Source organism: Sorex fumeus, unplaced genomic scaffold (assembly GCF_029834395.1).
Source record: "Sorex fumeus unplaced genomic scaffold, SorFum_2.1 ptg000110l, whole genome shotgun sequence".
In the NCBI taxonomy this organism is placed as follows: Eukaryota; Metazoa; Chordata; class Mammalia; order Eulipotyphla; family Soricidae; genus Sorex; species Sorex fumeus.
Genome location: NW_026606167.1, coordinates 1,386,719 through 1,412,171, shown reverse-complemented (window position 1 = coordinate 1,412,171; position 25,453 = coordinate 1,386,719). Strand labels below are relative to the sequence as shown.

The 25,453-nt window shown below is 51.2% G+C and overlaps 1 protein-coding gene across 1 annotated transcript in view; it reads left to right on the top strand.

The window, feature by feature from the left end:
• The window catches only part of AHRR (aryl hydrocarbon receptor repressor), a 47,900-nt gene that overhangs the window by 21,998 nt on the left and 449 nt on the right, over positions 1–25,453 (top strand). Inside the window, exons 4-12 of the mRNA XM_056135092.1 lie at positions 6,372–6,461; positions 14,056–14,185; positions 15,908–16,044; positions 18,040–18,239; positions 21,111–21,172; positions 21,364–21,505; positions 21,842–22,035; positions 22,201–22,277; positions 25,322–25,334. Coding sequence (XP_055991067.1) covers positions 6,372–6,461; positions 14,056–14,185; positions 15,908–16,044; positions 18,040–18,239; positions 21,111–21,172; positions 21,364–21,505; positions 21,842–22,035; positions 22,201–22,277; positions 25,322–25,334 — 1,045 coding nt within the window. The remainder of the gene's footprint in view (positions 1–6,371; positions 6,462–14,055; positions 14,186–15,907; positions 16,045–18,039; positions 18,240–21,110; positions 21,173–21,363; positions 21,506–21,841; positions 22,036–22,200; positions 22,278–25,321; positions 25,335–25,453) is intronic.

Below are 25,453 nucleotides of genomic sequence, written 5' to 3'. Positions count from 1 at the left end.
GTGCACCCTGAGTAATGTCACATACTGCATACAGTGCACCCTCACACAGACACATGGGGGAGTGTGAGTGGGACTCATGCTGGTTCATACACAGAAGTTATATGTCATCTCCTTTGCAGGACCCCCACTCATGCCTTCCTTGCTGGTCTAACAGAGAAGTTCTCATGGGGGTGCAGTTGTTCCTGGCTCCAGTCATGAAGGGGCCCCTGCTCTTCACTCCACCCAGGGTGCACTGGGAGGGCCCAGGACACACAGCCTCTGCACCGCACACCTGCATCGGCACATATTGTCTCTGGTGTGTAGCAGGGCCCCACAATGTCCCTGTTGAGGACAAGTGTCCCAGTGCTGCTGACCACTGTTGTAGTTCAAGGGGACAAGCGGTCTCAGACAATGGACTCAGACAACAGCTTGCCTGTGCTGTCTTTGCGCTGACTTGGAAATGGCAGGTGACCTGGGAATGGTGAGGTAACCTGGGAATGATGAAGTGACCTGGAAATGGGGAGGTGACCTGGGAATGGTGGAGGTGACCCGGAAGTGGTGGGGGTGACCTGGGAATGAAGTGACTTGGGAATGGCAGGAATGATCTTATCTCAACACATTCAAGGGCCATAGAACCAGCTGTGTCTCAACTGGCCACAGGGAACCTGGCCCCCAGGTGGGTGACCAGGGACAGGCCTGCCAGGGGCTCCCCACCCCAACCAGGGAAGTATCAACATAGCATCCCTGTGAGCCACTGCTGCTTTGTACCCACAGCCCTCAGACTCAAGCAGGGAAGTCCAGGGAGGACGAGGCAAGTGGGATGGTCAGAGGGGTGCAGGCTGGGTGTCCTTGGGATCCAGTCAGGCACAGTGGCTCTCAGGCATCAGTGTGCCCTTCCGTCTGAGCTCAGGGGTGCCACGAGACAGGCAAGTGACTCTGGGAGCAGGGTCTGCACCCCATGGCCTCCCCACACTGGTTCCTCATGCCACCCTGTTCTGTGTCAGGAAGAGTGTCTGAGTCTAGTCCCACTGTAGGCTGTGTTCACCTCTTCTTACTGGCAGAGCCAAGGAATGCATCTTCGCTGCTGGCTGTTGCCGGGCAGGAGGTGGCGGGAGCTCCTGTCAATGTATATGTGCTTAGGCCCCAGAGCAGCTCCTGGCTCACTCAGGCGGTCACAGGTCTTTCTGTGAATTGGCAAGAAAAACGGTCTGGTGTCCAGTGTTCAGGCCCAGGTGGGCTGTCATTGTGGAAATATAGCATGGCTGTCCTGTTCAGGAGTGCAAAGGGGTAGGGTCTGTGGCCCAGGAAAGGGGCCTGGCACTAAAGAACATATATGCCCTCAGTTCTTGGTTCAGGCCTGACTTGTTGGGTCACTCATAAGAGAGACAATGGACGGACATAAGAAGAGCCATCACGTCCTGATTTTTGACTCGTGTGTCTTGAGTGTTCTGGGGTAACCAGGCTAATTTACCAGAGGGCACCTTGATATGCCCACACCTGCACCCCCATTTCTGTGACCTCCAATGAGTGGCTCCAACTCTGGCTTCTCCTGGCCCATAGTTTCCTACAACATATATTGTGTTCATAGAAATTACCATGGAGCTCTGTGGTAACAACTAGGTCTGTTGTCCTGAGCATCTTTGGTGCCGTTTTTCTTTCAGGGCTCTGTAGCATGTGAGTGGAGTACCAGCAGAGTGTGTGAGTGGAGTCTTATCAGAGTGTGAGTGGAGGATCAGCAGAGGGAGTGTAAATTCAGCAAAATGTTAGTGAATGATCAGCAGAGTGTGAATGGAGGTTGTATTGGTCTGGTCCTCATGGAAAGGCCTAGACCTATTTGAGTGCACTGTGTGATGTCAGACCTGACCAGTTATCTTTAACCTCCAATGTCTGTCATTAGCCCCAAGTGTCCACCACAGATCCCTGACGTTCCACTATTAGCCCCAAACATCCAAATACCACCTGTCTACCATCAGCCGCCATCAGCACTGTCAGTCCAGACTCACCGAGATGGACATGCTGGGTTCTCCATGAAGATAAATCAGGACTTCCCTAACTGGGACACTCTGGGGCTCAGACCCTTCCATGCTGAGCTCTTGATCACTAAGAGGGTCATCAGGTGACCTCAGCATGGACTAGGTGAGCCCAGTATGGGGAAGGGACATACTGGCTATTCTCAGAGCCCTGTGCTGTGTGTGCTCATCCCATTATTCCAGAGCCAGAGAATGTGCCTTATTATCACTTACAAGGCAATTGCCAGGCAAGGAGCAGGTTTCAGGAGGCTTTGTCCTAAGTTCATGTGATCTTGCCCCTCTCCAGGTGTGCTGGACACCTGTGGGATGACCCAGCCTGTTCCATCAGGAACTGTGGGTGCTGATAATGCCCCTCAGCACAACCGCCGCTCCCACACATTTCCTCTAGGGAGCAGATACCAGACTTCTCTGGCTTTTCCCTGTGAATACTACTGCCAATGGGGACTTCCCCCAAGTTAGCCAATGTCTGGAACAGCCCTTTCCTTCAGCTCCGCAGCAGAGGGATGGGGGACATGCAGGCACATATGAAGATGCCCATGCACTGAGGGAAGGTCTGGAAGCTTGTCCAGTGGCAGATCTGGACCCAACTGGTCTGGAATGACCCATTTCTGTAGGGTAACACACATACCAGAGAGTCAATCAGATTTGTGAATCTTTGGAGTGTGTAGCCCCCAACCACCAGGGTCCGCAGCAGAGTGGGCCTTCTTCTTCCAGACAGGCATCCCGTGTCCTTCCCTTTCCAATTTGTCAAGGGCAACTTAAGTGAAAGCACAACGGTGCTTTGTGAATCAGAGGTAACACTGAAGTGTTTGCTCTCAGAAGCAAGTCTTGGTTTTAATGAATGTGTCACTGTTATTTCTCTGGAGAGTAATTCTAGAACTTGGTGTAAAACAATTTATCTAGCACCAGATCTCATGGATCATATATGGACCTGATGATCCACATACTAAATCCGATGGACCAGATGACCCAGCACTATGTAGACAATCCAGATCCAGGTCTCATGGACCAGATGATCTATACACTTGATCTCATGGATCAGATGACCCATCACTATATCTCATGGATCAGATGATCCAGATCCAGGTCTTTTGGATACACTAATGATAATGTTGCCCTATGCTGCCTGTGTGCTGGCACATCAGTGTCCCATGACACAGAGGAAACTGAAGCCCAAAGAGGCTGATTAACTTGCAAGTTCTCTCCATGTGGCAGCTCTTGGCTGAAGAGTCTCTGTGGCAGCAGTATTCTCCAGGGATGTGCCCCTGGGCTGGACTCAAAGCCATGGGGCTGGGAGAGCTTCAATCAAGAGGCCCGGCTCTCAGCATCCACTCCTCAGGGTCTTCCTTCAGTGAAGTTGGTTGTCTGCAAAAGAGGCCCATGAATGACCAGGAGCCCCAGGCATCAGGGGCCTGTGAGTGTCCAGGAGCCCCAGGGGCAGGTGTATGTGCTCATGGGGCAGCATGGACCAGAGACCATCCCTGTGGCCCATATGCCCAGCTGACCTCATGTTTCAGGAACTGCTCCCAAGTGCCATTGCTACTCTGTGGCAGGAATTCAAGGCTGAGCTTTGAGGGTGTGTAAACAGCCATGAGTTCTGCTCCCAGGGCAGGCTCTGCTTCGCACGCACACACACAGCTCCCCTGGGGAGGCCCACGCGTGTGATCTGGTTCCAGCAGGGCCAGGCCAGCTGCCTTGACACCGCCCCATGCCCCTCGCGTGACTAGCTGCACTTAGCCTTAGAGTTGTTGCTCCATGACCATAGCAACAGTTCTCAGGGGAGGGCATCCTCTGACTTCCCTTTACTCTGAGGGGAAGCCATGAAGGGTTCGTGTTCACAATTGTTCCCTTCTCCCTCTTCTTCCTCTGCCATGACCTTGACGGCAGGATCTTTGAAGCACTTGTGGGTTTTCTTTCTGCCATGGACCTGGAGGAGAGGAAACTATTTAAAGGGCTTTCTGACGGGACACGCTTCCTCGTGCCTGCTCTGTGGCTGTGCCTGGGGGCAGTGCCCCTGCCTCCACTCGGACGCAGGTGCATGATTCGTGACTTGCCCTAATTGAGCGGATGTGAACTTTTTCTTAAAGAAGTGCAGCCGTAAGCTTGGGGCCAAATTCTTTTTCCAATTGGAAAAGTGATCTCATTTTCCATGAAACTCTTGTAGAATTAAAAAGAGGGAGAGAAAACAAACAAGCGTCCTTGATGCATATTTGGAAGATGGTCCCACATGTGCAAAAAGGATTTGGCATGAAGATTCTGGACCAGAAAGTCATCCAATATTGAATCCATATGACTCAGCAAACAGCTTTATGGTCCTCTTTTTTAAATTTCTGCCTTGTGAGTTAAAATTGAGGTTGTTTTGAGTTCTGACTAATCTCATAAAATCTTTTTTAAGAAGGCATTTAATACACTCAAGCCTTGAACATTTCCTTGGTCTTTGAACTATTATTAGAGGACATCAGAGTGTGTGACAGCCCACTGAGTGAGGATGCCTGTTTGGGATCCAGCATCCCCCCTGGGGTCTACAGGGCTGGATTTTCCCTTGGCAGGGAGTGGGGAACTATCCCCTAGCCTGAGGGAGCAACTTCCTCTTCTCAGTCATTTGGTGTAACAGCAGGTATTCAACTGACCATTTGTCTGCAGGACTCCATGTGGACCCAGTTGCCCCCGCCTGACTGGGCCCTGGCAAGGTAATACTTGTGGTAGGTGCACAAGGCATTGAGTCAATGTTAAGGTCTGTTCTTCCAGCCTCACTCGAGCTCACCACCCTCCCATGCAGTGGCTCAAGAACGCTTTCCCTCTGTCCCACTGAGTGATGACTGGGCTAGGCACACATCAGAAGCCTCAAACAGGTCCAGTTTAAGCAGACCAAACTCCAGGGTTCTGGTGAGGAGCACTTGAGTGGCACAGGAGACTGGTGGGGTGGGGCAGAGCATCCACCAAGCCATGCCAGCAGGGTCTTTGGTTGCAGGCAGTGGGCAATTAGAGCTGCACCACACCCTTTCCTCTCCCCCCTCCCCCCCCTGCTGAATGTGGGAGGTCAGGGAGCACACAGAAGAGTTCTAGGGACTTCCACCTATGCCAACTCAGGCAGTTCTGAGTAAAGGCAGAAGCCCAGGTCCCAGAAGCACAGAGCCAAACTCCAGTATCTGGGGCTGAGCACCTCTCATTGAGGACATGAACTAAACCATATCTGGGAGCATCTGGCTTTCAACTCCACAGGCTGAAAGTTTTGTTCTCATCCGGGTCAAGGAAGAATCCTCCCTCTTAGCTGTCCCAACCCAGTGTATTTGTGATTGTTGGTATTTCTGTGGCTTGTAGGCCCACAAGGTGGAACTGTACAGGACCATAAGGCTATGTGTGCCGTGGAGTATCCCTGAGGCTGAGGAGACCTTCATGTCCAGGCTAAAAACATGCTCTTCCCACTGTCCATAAGACCTTGTTCTCCAGGGATTTCCTGCATATTCCAGTTATCTTTGCTTCTCAGTGTGTCAATAAAGGGGGTTTTATCTGTGTCATCAGTCTGACCACATTTTTTCCTGTGTAAAGATCGTTGGACCTCCATGTGGAGGATTTGTCCAGTGTCCTGCCTGATTCCTGTTGGTTATCTTAGTTGATTCTCTGAGGCTTTCAGATACCCCGGAACATCATCTGGATATCTAGATGGCTCTGCTTCTCTCCCAACCAAATAGTTGGTGCCCCAGTCAAGGGGTAAGACCACAGCACAGCAGCCTGCAAAGTAACAGTTGTGCAGAGACTGTAACGCTTCCCCTTCCTGTGGGTAAGACCTCTCTTGCTCACTGTCTGAGATGGTGTCTCAGCAAGCTTATCTGTGCTTCCCTGGTGACAGGGGATGCAGGATGTGGTCCTGTCTATGTGCATCTCCCTCTCTCCTTCAGAAACCGCCATCACATGTCTGGGCTTTGCGAGTCTCTTGTAGAGCAATTTTCCCCTCAGCCAGGATAGACTCATGTATAAAAACTTCCTGTTGTGATTGACAGAATAGACTAAAGAGACCCCATCACTGATCAGTAGATCCAGAAATAGCCCTAGGTGGAGTTCAACATCTTTCTGTGATAAAACTCATAAGAGGACCAAGACAGCACAGAAGAGGGTATGGTGGGGAGGTAAAGGCTCTGCAGTCACAGCCCGCCATGATTGTTTTAGAAGTTAAGGACCTAACCTCGAGGTTTATGACCCTAACAACTCCTGCCTTCCCCATGCCTAGGACTGGGGAATAAAAGTGAGTATGAATCTGCCTGAGATAAAGACCACAGATGGCCCAGAAGCAGAACACACACCCCTCATTTGGTGGTCCTGGCAGTATGTCTAGGTACTAACTCCATATTTGGTTCCTTCTAGTCGCTGGATGGCTTCGCTCTGGTTGTGAGTGCAGAAGGCATGATATTCTATGCATCAGCAACAATTGTGGACTATCTGGGTTTCCACCAGGTAAGCATGATTTGTCTGCCACTGTGGGAGTGCAGCCTTCCTGCACAGCTGAGGCTCATCTGACTTGGGACTTTGTGGTCAGACCAGGATATCTAGGACTCAGTCACATGATGGTGTCCAGGGTGACCTATGCCTGTGATGACTGGATCCTGTACATTGAGCATGTGTGTATGTGGTCCTTGACACCCAGAAGAGCCCAGGGAACCTACACCACCAGATCTATAGACCCATTTGTGTCTTAAACCCTGTGTACCCAGGGTTGTGGAAATACCCTGGATAACCATTCTTGAGCCCAAACATGGGAAAGAGGAAGCTAAGAATCCACTGGATAAAGGCCTGAGGGAGGAAGAGTGGAGAGCTTTCCCATGAGGGCCAGTGTAGGGAGGAAGGAAGAGCCCTCCTCAGAGAGCTAAGAACTGGCAATCCCACTTCTACAAGGCCCCCAAATCTTATCTGAGGAGAACTCAATCGTGAACCTCAAGAACTGCAGGGAGATGCCTCTCCAGAGTGTGAAGGCCATGTGAGGCAGAACAGAAAGCATTTGCAAAGCAGATGAAGCAGATGCCAGTGTCAGCAGGACCCTGAGACATGCTGTGACATGAGCATTTTTTAACGAATACTTGAGGTGAACTGAATGTAAGTTCTTCACTGTGATACAGACCAGTGGTGAAAGGCCACTCAGATATGCTACACTGTGAGCAATGGCCCACAGGCCAGAGGGGGGGAACTCCAGCAGGCATGCATCTGTGAGATCCTTTCATTGGCAATAGGCAGCCTCATGCCCAGGCTAGAGGTGGTCAACAGGAAACCACCCACTAACAACATGGTCCTGGATGTGCAGAGTGCTGGGGAAAATCAAGAGGCCTCATGATGGCCTCCTCCACCAGGGGCCTTCTGTGGTTCTCAACATCATCTGACATGAGCTCATCCCCAGTACTGGATCGGAGAGCTAATCTCAGGAAGACCTGGATGAGAGAAATAGTTCCTTATCCTGATATCACCCAACTCTGGAGCCCTGGGACCTTCCCATACAGCATCTCTCTCCAAATAGTCTCAAGATAGCTGGACATAGAGTCAGCCAGCTTCATGAAGGACTCATGTGAAGGATTTTGCCCAGAAAACCAAACCAATGTGGTTGAGCCTGCTCTCTGTACTCTCAACCCCTTCAAATTGTCTTGTCTCCAGGCCCCCAGAATCTCTTGCCTTTCACCAGGCTATAACACTCAGCACAAGGTTGGCTCCTGGTATGCAGGCAGCTTTGCCCCTCCCAGCTGCTGCCTATGTCTGGTTCTGAACTAGCTAATCAGCTGGCTTGCTTTCTTGGAGCTTGATTATTTCCCCTTAAGCTTTAGAAATATAAAAAGTTTGCCTTTTATTATAAGGAAATTGTTTCCAAATGTCATTAAATCAGGCAGTGCCTCTAGTTTATGCAAGGAATTTCATGAAAATGTTTTTTAAAAGCCTTGAGCTATATTGTGATCATCTTGTGCAAAGTATCTGACAGAAAGCTGGGAATAAACCATTTCCAACCCTCCTGAGCACAATGGTTGGACTCTTCAGTCTGGCACAATGACAGGTGACTTAACTTTGATGCAGTTTTGTGTACTGACAGTACTGTTAGTTGTCCAGTTTCTCAGCTGTCTCCAGAGGAGAAAGATGTGAGGATCCGACAAGGAGTCCAGGGTGATGGTGTTATAGTTTGAAGGAAGATGGGAGTATAAGTACACTCAGTGTTAAGATCAGTGACCACTGCAGAAGTATCTATATTAGATCCAAAATGCTCTGCTCTGCTCTGTGAGGCACCTATTAGAATCTTCATTGCTGTTATTCTGCTCCCTGAAGAAATTTCCTGTCAGAATCCTGACTGATGTTACTCTGCTCCATGATGATGTTGGGTTTTTGGGGTTTTTTTTTGTTTGTTTGTTTGTTTTTAGTCTTTACTGCTGTAACAATGCTCCTTGATGGCTTTCCTGACATACTCCTGAGCTATTACTCTGTTCTCTGATCACATTTCCTGTCACACCTTCACTGTGCTTACTCTGCTCCTAGACAACATTTCCTGATAGGGTCCTTACTGCTGTTACTCTTGTTTCATGACATGATTCCTGTTAGACAACTCACTGCTACTACTCTGTTCACTGGCATTTCCTGTCCAAGTCCTCACAATCGTTGCTCTGCTTTCAGTGTGTTTCTTATCAGAGTTCTCTCTATTTTTTCTCTCTGCTACCTTATGATGTTTCCTGTCAGAGTCCTCACTATAGTTTACTACCCTTTGTGATGACATTTTCTGTCAGAATCAGTACTTATTTCACCTTGCTTCCCAATGACATTTTTGTTATAGACCTCACTTCTCTCTACTGCCTGAAGTTTCTCTGGAAGTCTCCTCACTTACTTTAATCTGCTTCCTAACCACATTTCCTGTCAGAATCACTGCTGTTACTCTGCTTCATGATGAGTATCCTGTCAGAGTTTTCCTTGATGTAGTTATGTTATTTGACAATGTTTGCTGTCAGAGCCCTCACTACTGATAATTCTACTGCTTGATAGTATTTCCCATCAGTGTCTTGACTGCTGTTATTCTGTTCACTGAAGAAGTTTCTGTCAAAATTCTCACTTTTTTGGTTTTGTTTCCTGACATTACTTCCTGTCAATCATTACAGCTGGTACTTTGCTCCCTAATGATATTTGCTGTCAGAACATTCATTGCTTTTGTTATGCTTCAATTTTTTCAAGTCCACAGTGTTGTTACTTTGCTCTGAAACCACAAATCTGTCAGTGTCCTCAGAGCTTAATGACTCTGGGGGCGGGGGGGTGGGGAGCATACCTGGCATGCTCAGGCCTTACTCCTGGATTTCACTCAGGGATCACTCCTTGCAGTGCTCATGGGATCATATGAGGTGCCTGGGATTGAACCCGTATGGACCATGGGCAAGATAGTAACTGCTATACTCTCTAGCCCCCATTACCACGTTTTTCTTCAGAATCTCACTAGTGTGCTCTTGCTCGCATTGGTGGCATTACCTGTCAGAGTCCTCCATGCTTTTCTTCTTCTCCCTTTTCTCCTTCTCCCTTCTTACTGAATCCTCACTGCAGTTGCTCTGCTCCATGGCAAGGTTTTCCATCAGAGTACTTAAAGTTGTTACTCTGCTCCACAATGACATTTCCATCAGTGTCCTCACTGTTTTACTCTGTTCTGTGATAGTTTCCTATAAGCATACTCACTTTCCTGAAGAAACATTTTGTCAAAGTCGTCACTACTGCCCAGACTACATTTCCTGGAAGAGTGCTTATTGCTGTTACTCTGCTCCATGATGATGTATCCAGAGTTCTCACTACTGCTATTCTGTTGCTTACTGATGTTTCCTGACAATCATCACTTCTGTTACTCTGCTTCCAGATAATGTTTCTTATGAAGTTACCAACTGCTGTTATGTTGTCCCTGATGACATTACATGTTAGAGTCTACACTTTATTTTTTCTTGCTCTCTGTGAATATTCTGAGTTCTCACAGAAGTTGCTCTGCTCCAGGATGAGGTTTTCTGTCAGAGTTTTTACAGTTGTTACTCTGCTCTCTCATGACATTTCCATATGTGTCCACACTGATTCTACCCTGCTTTGTGATGAAGTTTCCTGTCAGAGCCCTCATTGGTACTACTCTGCTCTTTGATGACATTTTCTGTCAGAATCCTCATTTATTTCCCTCTGCTTCCTGATGATGGTTCTTGTTAGAGTTCCCATTTTGTTAGAGTTACTCCACTTCTTGACTACTTCATAAATCTCACTGCTTTTACTCTGATCACATTTCCTCTCAGATTCCTCACTGCTATGACACTGTTCTATCACAACACTGACTGTTAGAATCCTTTTTGCTTATTCACTGCTTCATAATGACATTTATCATCTACTCTGCTATGTGAGAGTTTTTTGTTTTGTTTTGTTTTATTTTTTGGACCATATATCCGGCGATGCTTGGGGGTTTCCCCTCACACTGTACTCAGGAACTACTCCTCAAGGTGCTTGGGGGCCTATATGGGATGCCAGGGATCGAACCTGGGTTGGTCATGTACAAGACAAGTTCCTTATATGCTGTACTATCTCTCCACCCCCAGTGACAGCTTTTGTTATCTTATTCCTCCAAGCTTTTACTCTGTTCCCTGATGACATTCTTGTCATTACCTCTCTAGCTTCATCTGATCCCTGACGTTTCCTATAGTTTGCTCGCTGGTGATATTTTCTATCAGCGTTCTCACTGCTGTTACTTTATTCCTTGATGATGTTTGCTGTTAGAATTTCTGCTTCTTTTCCTATACTTCCTCATAATATTTATCATCACAGTCCCGACCGATATTACTCTGCTCTTTTACAACTTTCCTGTTAGAGTCCTCATTGTCTTTACTCTGTTCCCTGATGATGCTTCCTACCAGGATTCTGTCAGATTCCTCACTACTATTGCTCTGTTCCTTAATGTTTCCTTCAAAGTCTTCTTAGCTACTATTCTTCTGGATAATAAAGATTCTTGTGATTATCCTCTCAGCTGTTATTGTGATTCCTGATAGTTCCTGTCAGTGTCCCCACTGCTTTTACTCACTTGCATAATATTTCCTATAACATTCTTCACTGCATTTTGTCTATTCCCTGACTATGTTTCCTTCAGAATCCTCACTATCACTCTATTTTTTAACAGCTTTCTTTTCAGAGTCCTCTTGTTGCTATTCTCTGCTCCTGAGGGCATTTCCTATCAGAGTCTTCACTATCACTGCTATGCTCCTTGAATGTGTTTTCTGTCAATGTTTTCACTGTTTCTATTATACTTCCTTATGACATTTCTTGTTAGAGTGCACATTGCACTTTCTATGTCCTGTGACATTTCCTATCAATCTACCGCTTTTACTCTGCTCCGTGATAAAATTTTCTACAAAAATCCTCACTGCATTCACTCTGCTTCTTTTTTTTTCTCTTTCGGTCACACCTGGTGATGCACAGGGATTACTCCTGGTTCTGCACTCAGGAATCATCCCTGGCGGTGCTCAGGGGACCTTACGGGATGCTGGAAATCGAACCCGGATCGGCCACGTGCAAGGCAAATGCCCTACCCGCTATGCTATTGCTCCAGCCCCTCACTCTTGCTTCTTGATGTTTATCCTCAGTCCTGTTATTGCCCTTACCCCGTACCCTTATGATTTTTTCCTCTCAGAGTCCACAGTGCTATTCCAGTCTTATTTTCTGACAGAACCTCACTGCTGTTACTCTACTTAGGGATGACATCCCTATCGGAGTCCTCACCTCTTTTTGTATGCTCCCTAGTGTTTCTCATCAGAGTCCTAGCTGGTGTTATCTGCTCCATGAAGAATTTTCCTCACAGCTGTTACTCTTCCCTTGATGATGTCTTCTTTGATTCCTTACTACTGTTCTTCTGCTCCCTGATAACACTTCCTGAGTCCTCCCTGCTATTACTCTTTTCCATGATAATGTTTCCTATTAGAGACCTCTCTTCTTTTACTTTCTTCTCCACAATGTTAGAGTCCACATTACTTTTATTCTGCTCCCTGATGTTCCCCCGTCAGAGTCCTCACTGCAGTTATTCTGCTCTGTGACCATATTTCCTTTGAGATTTCCCCCACGGTTTTCACTTTGCTTCATGTCTAGCTAAGATAATGGGTTCTCATTTGAACCAAACTTGTTTTATGATATTTACTAATTCATTTTCTCTCCTTTCTTTGCATCTCCCCCAGTAGTTTGTCCTGACATCACTTTGTAGTAATCAGACTCCGGAAGACTGAGTCTAAGGACTGTCAGACACACTAGCCCAAATATGATGTTTCTAAATTTTGTTTCTTCCATTAGTGAATATCTACATCCCTGGAGCGATAGCACAGCGGTAGGGCGTTCGCCTTACAAGCGGCCAACATGGCCGACCCGAGTTCGATTCCTCTGCCCCTCTTGGAGAGCCCGGCAAGCTACCGAGAGTATTCGATATGCCAGACACAGTAACAACAAAGTCTCCAATGGAGACGTTACTGGGCCCGCTCGAGCAAATCGATGATCAACGGGAGGGCCTTTACCTTTACCTTTACCTTTACATCCCTGTTAAAATCGATCACACTCTTGGTCGTGCCCAGTGACTCTATGTGGTCCTGGTTGTGCCACATGACTGCCTATAGACACCCCTTCAGTCACTGTATGTGTGGAGTAAATGTCCTGTGGCTTCTCCTCTTGTGGGATATGAAGCTCTGGGGCTTGCCAGTGAAAATTCACAGGGAATCTGGTTTAGCTTTCCTGGAATGGACAGGATGGCCGGAACTGTCCTGGGAGGGAAAAGGAGCAGGGTGAGAGTTATAGGGAACTTTTGATTCAAGAGCAGTACTTGCTGTAAATCTAGTAGTTGAGACAGTAGATATTACAGAGATATCACACAGAGACCTCTGAGACATAAGTATAGTGTCAAGCAGACTAGTGCAAACAAGTAGGGGACACAGCAAAGAGGCACTGTGCGGGGGGTGGGGGGGCTGGTGGTCTTACTGGAAAATTGGATCCTCGTGGGAGAGAAGGAATTTCCATTGTCCCCACCATATACAGTAAATAGCAGGTGGCTGACTGGTATTTGTGGAAGTTCACAGTCAGGGTCCAAAGGACCTAGGACAGAGTCCACTCAAGGAGGGAAGACTGAACAATCTCTCGAAGCTGAGTTCATGAAGGGAGTGGAACTGTCTGCAGCGGTGCCTGTCAGGCAGCTTGGTGAACATGTGTGGGAAAGACACCCGTCGGCAAGATCGGATATGCATGCACTCTCACTGGGGCACAGGACATGCATTCACCTCTAGTCCATGCCCTGGACCCCTGCTGGGAGTGTTTTCCAGGAGGCTGAGGGACTGTCCGTCGTGTGATATGCATACAGTGTGAGAGTGAGAGGGCTGTCACCTGCAGATGCTGGGCATAACAGGACCTGTGGCACCCTCAGTTGTGAGGATGGGTCTGTATGGAACTGCTCCTAGGGGAGAGTGACGGGTGCTTCTCTGCTCTGGGATTCTGGCTCTCGATCTGGATGGTGGGTGATATTCAGAGAACCATCAAGCTGTGTGTCCCGAGGAGTGACCTTCCCCATGTTCTACCAACCCCAATTCCCCAATGGTCCCCTGCCTGCAAGGATCGGCCCTTGTTAGAGAGTCTGGTGGGCCAGAGGATCAAAGTCTAGAGAGCACTGTGTACTAGAGGGTGTGGTGGTGGTCTCATGGAAAAAGGAGGTGACAGGTCTGGAGATACAGGAAGGATGAGGTCATCTCTGGGGGCCACTGACCAGTTCCTGCTTCCCTGGGGGTACTCTTCCAGGGACACTTGACCAAGAGGCACTGTTAGGTCACACACCAGGCCCAGCTGTGGCACCACAAACGCACAGCCTGGCCACAGTCCTGCTGTGGGCATGTGTCTCCTGGCCTGAGAGCCTCCACTTTGCTCCAGGAGCATAGCCTGAGGCTCAGTGGGGACTGATATATCATTTGCTCAGCTCTGTGCTCATGGCAGGTGATGTCCCTGGTACCTGCCTTCCCTGTGTGACTTAACTCTGATGATGTGTTTGGGGATCTCCTGCATGTTTCAGACAGATGTGATGCACCAGAACATCTATGATTACATCCATGTGGACGACCGCCGGGACTTCTGCCGGCAGCTGCACTGGGCTATGGCACCCCCACAGCTAGGCTGTGGGCAGGCCTTGCCCTCAGAGTCAGGTGGGTGCACAGGTTGCAGCTGCCTCTGGAGAAAGCAGCCCTGGCTCAGCACTGCTGCAGACAGAGCCATCCCACCCTCTCTGGGGCCCCTGCCTAGAGCCGTTGGCTGTGGCCCCTGTCTGGCAGCCCATCCTGCTCAGCCAGGTGGGTGCCCATTGCCAGGAAGCTGCCAGCTTTCAGGGTCCCTTCTTGGTCCCTGACTTCCAGGAATTTCTTTGTTCTCATTCCATGTATCTGAAATAGCTCAGAAAGAGTCCTCAAATGCCCTTGCAGGTATCTGTCCTGTGCACAAGCTGAGATGGGTTGGGATCCGTCCACACTCACTCTGAACCACCTTCCTGAAGGCCTAAAGGGAGCCCCCAGCTGGTCCCTTCAGAGAGGTGCTCTGCAGGGACATGGAGGACTGCACAGGGAGGGATACACATTCTGTGGGGGGCAGTATGCAGTTCTTTGTGGTGTGGTATATGTGTGGGTACCATGTGTGTTTCATGTGGGGTGTTATGTATGTTCTGTATGCATGTCAGGTGTGTGAGGGCTATGTTTTCTGTTTTTCCATGTGGAGGAAGCATGTGTGTTCTGGGGGCAGTTGGTGGTCTGTGGAGAGTGGCATATGTATACTGTGGGGGAGCATGTGTGTTCTGGGAGGCAGTTTGTGTCGGTGGGGAGTAGCATATGTATACTGGGTGGGGCGTGTATGTTCCATATGTTCCATATGCATGAATTATGTGCATTGTCTGCATATGAGGCATGTGTGTGCATTCTGTGATGCACGTGCTTTCCATATACCTAAGGCATGTCCAGAAAGGAAAGTGTGTGTGAGGCATGTGTATTTTGTGTGTGAAGTGTGTGTATTCTGTATATATGAGGCATGTGGAAGTCTGAGGCATGTGGATGTCTGAGGCAGTGTATTCTATTGTGTAAGGCATGTGTGTTCCATATGTCCGAAGTATATGTATTCTATGTGTGAGGCATATGTATTCTGTGTAAGGCACGTATACTCTATATGTCTTTGGTGTCCATATTTTGTGTGTGAGGCATGTATATTCTATGTGTGTGAGGCGTGTATGGTCTGTGAGGTGTGTGTATTCTTTATGGTGAAGCATATATATTCTGTGTAAGTAAGGCTTGTGTATTCTATGTTCAGTGTGGAGTGTGTACTCTGAGGTATTTGTATTCTGGATGTGTGAAGTGTGTGCATTCTGTGTATATTCTGTCTGTGAGGTGTGTGTATTCTGTAGTGTGAGGCATGTATAGTTTGTTTTTGAGGCACATGTATTCTATATGTGAGGCATGTGTATTGTACCTTTGAGATGTGTGTATTTTGTATGTGTGAGGTGAGTATATTCTCTGTGTGCAAGGTGTGTGTATTTTGTATGTGTAAGGTGTATGTATTCTGTATGTGTGAGGCACGTGTATTGTATCTTTGAGGTGTGTGTATTTTGTATGTGTAAGGTGTGTGTATTTTTTTATGTGTGAAGAATGTATATTCTCTTGTGTGAGGTATGTGTATTCTGTGTGTGACGCATGTGTATCCTGTTGTGAGGTGTGTGTATTCTGTATGTGTGAAGCATGTGTATCTTGTGAGGTATGCGTATTCTGTCTGTGAGGTGTGTATTGTATTTTCTGTGTGTGCTCCCTGTCACTCACCTACTGTTACAGGCATGATGTGAGTTCACCTATGTTTATCGTTTCTCCCTGGTCTCTGCCCCTGGATGGCAGAAGAGGACACTGCGGTGCTGGGCAGGCTACTCAGGGCCCAGGAAGGGGCCCCAGGCTCACCCTCTGAGTACTCAGCCTTCCTGACCCGCTGCTTCGTCTGCCGCGTGCGCTGCCTGCTGGATAGCACCTCTGGCTTCCTGGTGAGTGGCCAGCACTGCTGGGCTGCATCTGCTGGGCAGCAGGACACACAGGGAGGTTAGAGCTGGAGGTGATGCTACCTGGGTATTTGCAACTGTGCAGTGTGAGGGTCAGTGTGCAAGAGTGGACGTGAGCCTTCTGCAGACTGCTGTGTGATTCGCAGGAAAGGCAGGGTCCTAGTTCAGCAATGTACATGTGTCTCTTATTCAGTTAGGAACGTGGGTTCCCTGAAGGGCCCATGAAGGTGAGTCCCAGCACCCTCAAGTGTGTTGCTGTGAGGAAGAGTCACTGGGGCCTGGCAGCAACCACCCTGCTCACCTCTGGTTCAAACCTCTTCTTTCGCCAATGCATGAGGAGTGTTTCCTCTGCTGTTTGATGCTTTCCTCACTGACAGAGCTGAGGAAAGAGGAAGTAGGCCTTCTCAAACATAGCAAAGAGTACAGTCCTACTCCTGCTGCCCACAGGACCAGAGTCGCAGCCTGCACCCTTTCTTCTGGCTTGGTCTTCAAGTCTCCCCTGAGTCCCTGCTCTCTCAAGAATGCCCAGGGCCATATCCATGGGCAGATCCTTGGCGCCCTGTTCCCCAGACCCCAGGACCTGCTAGGCGGGCCTCTGGCTTTTGCCTCGCTGAGGGCAAGCAGCTCCTCCCCAGATCCTCCTCTACTATGGGTCCTGGAGGTCTTCTTCACCTCCACCGTGAGATCTAAGGAGTGCCCGTCTCCCTTCCAGATTGTGGGTCCTGGGAGGAACAAAACCCCAGTGTTGCTGTTTGCTAGAACCTCAAGCATGAAGCTGGTTGATGGTGTTCAGTAAGGGCTTAGGATGTGTCTGAGGGTGAAGGTGGACAGAAAACAAGGCCATTTGAATGATGGATGGTTGCGCAGATGAATAGGTGGTGGGAAATGCAATGGATGATGGATGGATGGATGGTGGATTGAGGATAAATGGACAGATGGTGAATGATGTACAGTGGGTAATTGGATAGATGAATGATAGGTGACTGATGATGGATGGGTACATGGTGGATGATGGACAGATGAACAGATAGGCTGTTGGTGGTAAAGGTAAAGGTAAAGGCCCTCCCGTTGATCATCGATTTGCTCAAGCGGGCCCAGTAACGTCTCCATTGGAGACTTTGTTGTTACTGTGTCTGGCATATCGAATACTCTCGGTAGCTTGCCGGACTCTCCGAAAGGGGCGGAGGAATCGAACTCGGGTCGGCCATGTTGGCTGCGTGCAAGGCAAACACCCTACCCGCTATGCTATCGCTCCAGCCCAGGCTGTTGGTGATGGATAATAAATAGAGGATGACTGATGATGGATGGATGAATGATGGATTACAAATGGATGGATGGAAAATAATGAATGGTTGGATGATGCATGATGGATGGATTCATGATGCCATGATAGATGGCAGATGGTGGATTGAGGCAGGCTCAAAAGTGTGGGGACAGAGTAGGGTCCTTCCACTAGGACAAGAAAACCCTCAAAGGCACTGGATAGTTATTCCAACCGCAGAACAGCTTTCCCCCACTTAAAGCTATCATTTAAAAATTTTATAGAGGCCACTTCCAGTGGTGTTCAGGGGCCATGAGGGCCACTTTTGGCAATGCTGGGGGTCTGCCAGAAAAGAAATCTGCCACCGGAGCCACCTCCCTGGACCCCAGAAACTGTGAAACTCCACCATGGGCTCTACAGAAACAAAAGGTTTTGGTCAACATGGGCGAGAACAGCCACTCAGAATGGGAGTAGGGTCCTGGGAAGCCCTCACAGAGGATTTTCTCCCACCGTTCAGTGGAATCAGGCATCTACACAGAGCAAGAACACCCCTGGGAAACCAGGGAAGTGAAGCTCTGTGTCCCAGGAAGGTGGTGGGCATGGGCTCATATCTCATCTCTTGGAAGAAGCCTTTGTCTATATTTGTCCCCAAGGACCCCAGGGTCTTAGATGGGTGGCAAGTGCGCATCAACACATCTCTTTCTGTCCTTTAACACCAGACGATGCAGTTTCAAGGGAAGCTGAGGTTCCTGTTCGGACAGAAGCGAAAGGCCCCATCAGGGACAGCTCTGCCCCCGCAGCTGTCACTGTTCTGCCTTGTAGCGCCCCTTCTTCTGCCTCCTGGGGCTGAAATGAAGGCAAAGGGAGCCTTCCTGCGGGCCAAACCCCGGGCAGACCCCACAGCTGCGCTGGACACAAGGTGAGCACAGCCCCATTTGGTTCTGCCCCCAGTTCCCACCAGGCTAGAGGAGCTGGCCATGCAGAGCAGAGCCCAGCTCCTGGGTGGCTGACACCAGAGCAGCCTGGTCTCCCCCAAGTCAGCCAGGGTGCCCCTCCCAGCCCAACAGGGCAAACCCCTCACCCCCACCTCACTCCCCACTCCCACACTGTGCCTGGACACTCTTCAAAGCCTTCTGGAAACTCTGGGCTTCCTGCTGTAGGCAAAGTTGGGCCCTGTTACCCTCACAGTCCCCCTTATCTACCAGAAATTTCCCCAAACCTCTGCAGTAGGATGGGATCCCAGTGGGTACAGCCTGGGGGTTCTTGTCTACATGTGAGTGTTGGACGCTGGTCCACAGCAACCACTCCCACACGCCCCTCCTCCCTGAGCCCCTGTGCTCACTTGGACTCTCCTTAAATTGTGCTTACTTGGACACTCCTTACCTGTGCCCATCTGGGCCCTCCTTACCTGTAACTACCTGGGCCTTCCTTTCCTGTGCTCACCTGAGTCCACAGTACCTGTGCTCATCTGGTTCCTCCTTACCTGTGCTCATCTGTGCCCTCCTTATGTGTGCTCACCTGGACCCTCCTTACCTGTGTTTACCTGGGCCCTCTTACATGTGCCCACCTGGACTTCCTTATGTGTGCCCACCTGGGCCCTCCTTATCTGTACCTACCTGGGCCTTCCTTATCTGTGCTCACCTGTGCCCACATTACCCGTTCTCACCCACCCAGCTCCACCTTACCTGTGCTCACTTGGGCCCTCCTTACCTGGGTCTGCCTGTGCTCTGCTCTCTCTCTCTCTCTCTCTCTCTCTGCCACTGCTATGTTAACCAGGGCCTCATGGTCTCATGAGTGGCAGTGGGATGTCATCTATACTTGCTCACAATTCCCAGTTCTGTGAGTGGTGCTCAGCCACATCTGCTGACGTCCAGGTGAAGGTTATGGCAAAAAAAAAAAAAAAAAACCCAGGACCCTTGGGCTCTGAGATTCATTCAGGACCACTACTGAGGACCCCCTACTGATGCTCTCCAACCTGACCCAGACCCCCCTCCCCACAAACACACACCTTTTTCACTATCATCATAGCTGGGGCTGCCCTGGCCCCAGAGAGCCAGTGCTGCAGCTCCCACATGCACAGAGGGAGGCGCCACGGGGACAGTGGCCCAGCCAAGGTGAGTGTTGGAGTGTTAGAAACATTCCTAGACCCTTAAAGGGGCCATTCGGTGAGGAGTTACACTGGTTGGCTTATGCAAGGCAAGCACACTGTCTGCCCAGACCCAAGCATAGAGTATGGGCCTGCACCCTAATACTGACATCGGCACTGTCAGCATTGCGGGCCTTACGGGGCTTCCCTGGTGCAGCTCTGCCCCCTACTGCTCATATGTGGAAGTGCAGGCACTTTGCAGGTGGAGCAGGTCGGGGAACTTGGGGGACAGGTGTACACTGGCTAGGGAATATTCAGAGCTATGATGTGAGGTCAGTTTGGACGCTGCCCAAAAAACTGCATCACGGTCCCTTGTCTGAGAGAGGTCAAGGATTGGGCTGAGCCACCCAGAAGCCACCACTGCTCTCTCTCCCTGCTGCTGTCTCTGAAACCGTCTTTCTCTGAGCTCCCTGGCCTGGTGTGGCCATATTGGAAAGGAGAATAAAGCCTGAATGGAAGCTCAACTGGGCCTGTTGATGGGCTTAGACTTCACGTTAGCACCCAGGAGCCTCAGGTTTTCCATTCAACACTTTTCAGTCTCATTTTATTTATTTTGGAAAATGATGAAAATAGCATCTACTAAGAGTGATCGTCTTTTTAAGGGCTTAAGGTAAGCTCTAAGATATGGGGGCTATGCAGTATGGGGTCACACCCCATCAGTTATGTGCAAGGCAAGCACACAATCTCTGCCTTAGGAATGGGTGATATGTGTGAATGTGCATATGTGTGATGTGCATGTGTTGTGGGCAAGTGCATATCACGAGCATGCACACCTGTGTGTGTGCATATTCATGCTTGAGCATGCACATGTGTGTCAGTGTCTTGCTCAGGCTGCAGTCTGTGTGTATGCAGGAAAGAGAATTCACATGTTTGTTGTACCCGTGCACACAGGCACACACATGTATTGTGAGGTATGTGTCACACATGTGGTATGTCACATCTGGTGTGTGAGCAGGTGTCACATGTGTGTGAGCGTGTGTCGTGTGATGTGTTAAGTGATAATGTGTCGTGCTTGTGTGAGGTATCACGTGTGTTATATGAGGTTAGGTGTCACACATGGTATGTGAGCATGTGCCACATGTGAGGTGAGTCTGTCACTGTGGTATGAGATGAGCACGTGTCACACATGATACGTGAGTGTGTGTCACATGTGTTGAGTGAGGTGAGCACGTGCCATGTCTGGTATGTGAGGTGAGTGCGTATGTGCTGCCCAATGCTGGCTGCCTCCCTTGCCAGTGTTTCCAGAGCAGCAGTACTAGAGGGAGCAGTATTTCATTCCTGTCTCTGCAGATGTGTCTGTGCTCTCCAGCACACACAGTCCTTCATGGCCTGCAAGGGACTCCCTAGACCCCAGAAAAGTCCAACCTCTACTCAGTATGGTGTAGGACGCGGTGTCTCCTCACCCTGCTCAGGGTCCAGCCCTGCCTCTCGGGTTTGTTCATCCTACATCTGTGAGATAGGACAGAGACAAGGAGCTTGCCTTGCGCATGGCCAACCCTGGTTTGATCCTCAGTACCACACCTGGTCCCTGAGTGCACCCGTGTGGCTCCAGCACCTACACACACACCCCTTGCAAACATGCCCTGCATCAGCATGAGCTGATGCCTGTGATGTGATGTGACATGGTTCTGGTTCTCCCTGCAGGTCAAGAACCTCCACAAACCTCTGTGAGTCCACGGTGCGCAGAGAACCTGGTGCCCTGGCAGGTACCAATGGCTTCTCTGGTCTCATATATGGGGACATTTGTTCTAGTAGCTCCCTGGTGGGCATGGACAGGACTATCTGGGGTTGTTGGGTCAGGATCTGGGGTGCCCAGCAGGCAGGCTGGTGGGGTACAATACAACCATGGGCCTGGAGCTACTCCTAGGACTAGCTGTCCTTCTCCGTATCCCTGCAGGAAGGAGCGATGGAGAGAATGGTATGTCTGTGTTCGGACTACAGATGGACATTGGACGCTGGGCCCGGGTTCCGGCCAGGACCCCCTGCCTGTGCCTCAGGGGAGGCCCTAGCCTCGTCACTGGCCCAGAGGGTGTCGCGGGGTAAGTGGTGCCTTAACTGTGGCAGCTTAAGGTTGCTCACAGCCCCTCAGCTTCTGAGTTAGAGGCTCATGGGTCCAGGATTGTGCTCCGGATTGGAGGACATGCAGGCCTGGGGGTGGCTGCAGGGTCCCACCTTGGGAGACCCCCAAACACCGTGTTCCGCCCAAGCATACAGCCTGCGGCAAGGCTGTCACAGAAAGAGCTGCCAGAACTTCGTCCCTCTCCCGGGGGTGGGCAGGGCAGGCTTTGTGGTGGTCCCAGCCTGGAAGCTGCAGTGACACGTCACAGCCACTATGCTGGGCTACACGGCCGTCCTGACAAGCCTTTTGCCTGCAGGACAGGGCCTGCCAGCTCGAGAGCGCGGATGCGCAGGGAGGCCCCTGGGGACGACGGCTGCTGCCAAGTGCTGGGACCAGGCAGGCTCCTAGACTGGACTCCAGGGAGACTGAAGCAGGAGCCAGAAAGAGCCGCCCCCTTCTCCACACAAGGGGTGCCCCGTGGTCCCTGCCTGCCCTATGCTGGGGTCCCAGGCACCGCCCACGACCACAGAACCCCCACTTTCAGGAGTCCACCCAGATCACACCCCCTGGGCCAGCCCTCAGGTTCAGGTGCCTCTGTGGGACGTTCGAACAGAGCTGAGCGGGACGGGGGCCTGGGCCAGGGCCGGCCACAGCCTGGCTGCACCTTCTCCCCAGTGGGTGTAGAGAACGGGTTCCCGCCCCCAGGGCAGCAGCGACTCCCAGCAGGGGGCTACCCCTCAAGGGACACCAAGGTGAGGGCCGTGCCAGGACCCCCCCGGCCCCCCTGCAACCTGGCACTATCCCTGTCTGTCAAGCGGGAGAGGGATACAGCTGCTGAGGGCACGGCCAGCAGCTCCTCAGGGCCCCCAAGCCAGGGTTGGCTGGGAGGCAGCCATCTAGTTGGGGGGCCACTGGTCACTTTCCCAGCTGGGGTGCCCTTGAAAGTAGAGCCTGGCTGCCGGCACACTCTGGGAAGCCCCCCCGGCCCAGCTGTCCCCGCCCATTGCCCCTGCCTGGAGCATGTACATGGAACCCCCCAGCCCTGTGTTCAAGGCTCTCGTCCCCCTGGCCCTGACTGCATCTGCAGAGCTCCCGGGGCTGCCCCTGTAGTCAAGCTGGAGCCCCTGGACCCGCAGGGCTGGGCTGCTCACAGCCAGAGTGGGTGCACTGAGGGGGTCCCCAGGAGTGCCTTGGCGACACTGCGACCGCCCAGAGTCTCAGGGTGCATGTTTCTGCCCTAAGGAGTTCCTGCCACCGCCAGCAAGTGGCTCGGAGGCCCCAGGGCCTGCAGCCACGTGGGTGTGCCTAGGTGCCATTCTCCATGTGCAGCTCTGAGGGCTGCTCCCCAGAACTTTCTCTCTGCAAGGGGGCCGTGACATGGACCAGCTAGTGGGAGGAGGAGGGTGAAGCTGCCAGTGACCGCCTGAGGGACTCAGAGCAGACTCACCCTGGGACCCCCAAGAATGTCCACACTAGGCAGACACCTGGCCAACACAGCAGAGCCTGGCTCAGGGCACACTGAACTCCTTCCTGAAGATTCTGTGGTGTTTTCTGAGGGCTCTGGGTGGGCGTGGCCTCCTGTGGCCTATAAATCTGGAGCTGGAGAAGAGAGGAGGAGCAGGGCCAGGAGAGAGGGACAGGGAGACATACTGTCCACGTGTGGCCAGTTTGTCTCAGGAGTAATCAGGCCTGGGGCAGAGGAAGCAGTGTGGGGAAGGAGACAGGAGGCTAAAGGGACAGGCCTGGGCCCAGCCTGGGCTTGGGGTGGTGGGGATGCCCTCCCAGCTGAGGCATCTTGGGTGGGCATGGGTCACTGCAGATCCTTGGGAGCCTCAGCAGGGTGGGCCTGGCTTCTGCAGCGGGGAGTGCTGTGATCAGTGCTGTTCCCTTGGTTCAACTTTCACTTGCTCAGACCTGGAGCTGGGCAGGAGCAGCTCTTCTGGGTCACCATGGCAGCCCATGGAGGGGACACGGACTGTGGTCCCCTGGGGAGATATCAACTCTCCCGAGCCCAAGGTCCTATCTAAGCCCCGTCTCTGCTCTGCTCACCTTCTGCAGGTTGTATCCCTGAATGTTCCCATCCCCTACTAGAGTGGCAAAAGAACAGCAACCTGACCTTCACTTCTCCCAGCCTCCCATACCTTGGCCTACCTCTGCCCAAGCCTCCCCCTGCCCTGGCCTCCACCTGTCCCAGACTCCCTCTGTCCTGGCTTCTCTTTGTTTCAGCCTCCCCCTGTGCTAGCCTTCCCTTAGTCCAGCCTGCCTCTGTCCCAACTCTGTCCCAACTCTGTCTCAGTGAACACTCCCTGTCCTGGATTCTCCTTGTCCTGCTCCTCCCTGCCGGGGTTTCCATTTCCCCAGCCTTCATGTGTCCCAGCCTCTCCATGTCCCGGCCTTTGGCCTTCTCTGCTCAGACTGCCATCTGCTTCAGTCTCCTCCTGCCTGGGCCATCTGCCCTAGCCTCCCCCTTCCCCAACCTCCCCCTGCCTTGGTTCCCCCCTGCCCCAGCCTTCACCTGTCCCAGCCTTCACCTGCCCTGACCTCTTCCTGCCCCAGCTTCCCCCTGCCCTGGTCTCCCCCTGCCCAGGCCTCTCCCAGCACCCCACCCCATTCCAGCCTCTCTTGTCCCAGCCTCCACCTGTCTTGGCCTCCCCCTGCCTTGTCTCCATCTGTCCCCGCCTCCACATGTCCTGGCCACCACCTGTCCCAGCCTCTGCCTGTCCTGACCTCCATCTACCCCAGCCTATCCCTGCCCTGGTCTTTCCCTGATCCAGCCTCATCATGCTCTGTGTGCTCTGCCCTCTGCAACTCCAAAGCACTCATTCTTCTCAGGACAAAGGTGGAATTCCAGAACCTTCTTCTCTAGTGTTCAGACCATGTGACCTCTGCTCCACCAGCTTTGGGTCCCCCCATGCAGATGCCCTTGTCTCCTCCGCTTCACCACACAGCTGTGGACACTAGGGGCCAGAGACTAGTAGATCCCCACCTGAGCCAGGGCAGCAGGGATGAGCCCCATGAGCATTGTACCCCCTGCCTTGAGGGCCTTGGCCCCACCAGGTACTCAGCACTGGCTGCACCTGCTGGGCAACAGCCTCATGTATCTAGGGTAAAAATTACAGCCAGACAACAGTGCCATGCCCTCGAGTCTCCCACACGTGGGCTGGAGGTGTGTCCTTTCCCACATCAGCACCCCAATTTCACACTCAGCCTTGCCACTGTGTGAGAAGAGGCGGAGGGAGATGGGCTAATTTTGCCTCCATGTGCATTATCCGGACAAACCCCAGGGTGTTTTTCTGTATGTAGCTTCTGCCTCTATAGCTAAAAAAAACATGTGACGCAAACATGCCGTGAGACTGTGCTGGGGAAGAGAAGCAGGAGTTCATGTTTCTGAAGCTTCTGCTGGAAGGAAGCAGCTGCCGGTTCCCTGGACTAAGCTGTTAAATTTTAAAGTGGATATTGTATAATGCAACCCTTTCTACTGATGATTCAGTGCCTTAGAGCTCTCAAATGTTTCCACTGTGGTTTGTATTAAAATCGCAATACAAATGTTGAATAAAAGGCATCTTACTGCTCATTTTAGTGTTGGAAAGGCTACTTGATTGAAATGAAGTAGCTCTACTGCATTTGAAATATGTAGCTTAATGCATACAGCAGGACATCTGGACTGTGACTGGGGGAGGGAACACCAGGAGGGGTCAGCGTCCCTGCCCATGAGCCCTGTGTCCAGTTCTGATAAGTAGTTCCTCCTGCCTACCTCTGAGGGATCAAGTCACCCAGGGTGCAATCTGTCCCGTAGGTTGCCGTGGGAGGTACTGGGGCTTGGGGCCCAGCTGAACAGTCCAATGTTGCAGAGGGCTGCTGTTCTTTCCTGCTTGGTCCAGGAATTCCTCAGCAGAGCAGGTATCTGAGCCTGGTACTGAGCATGTTC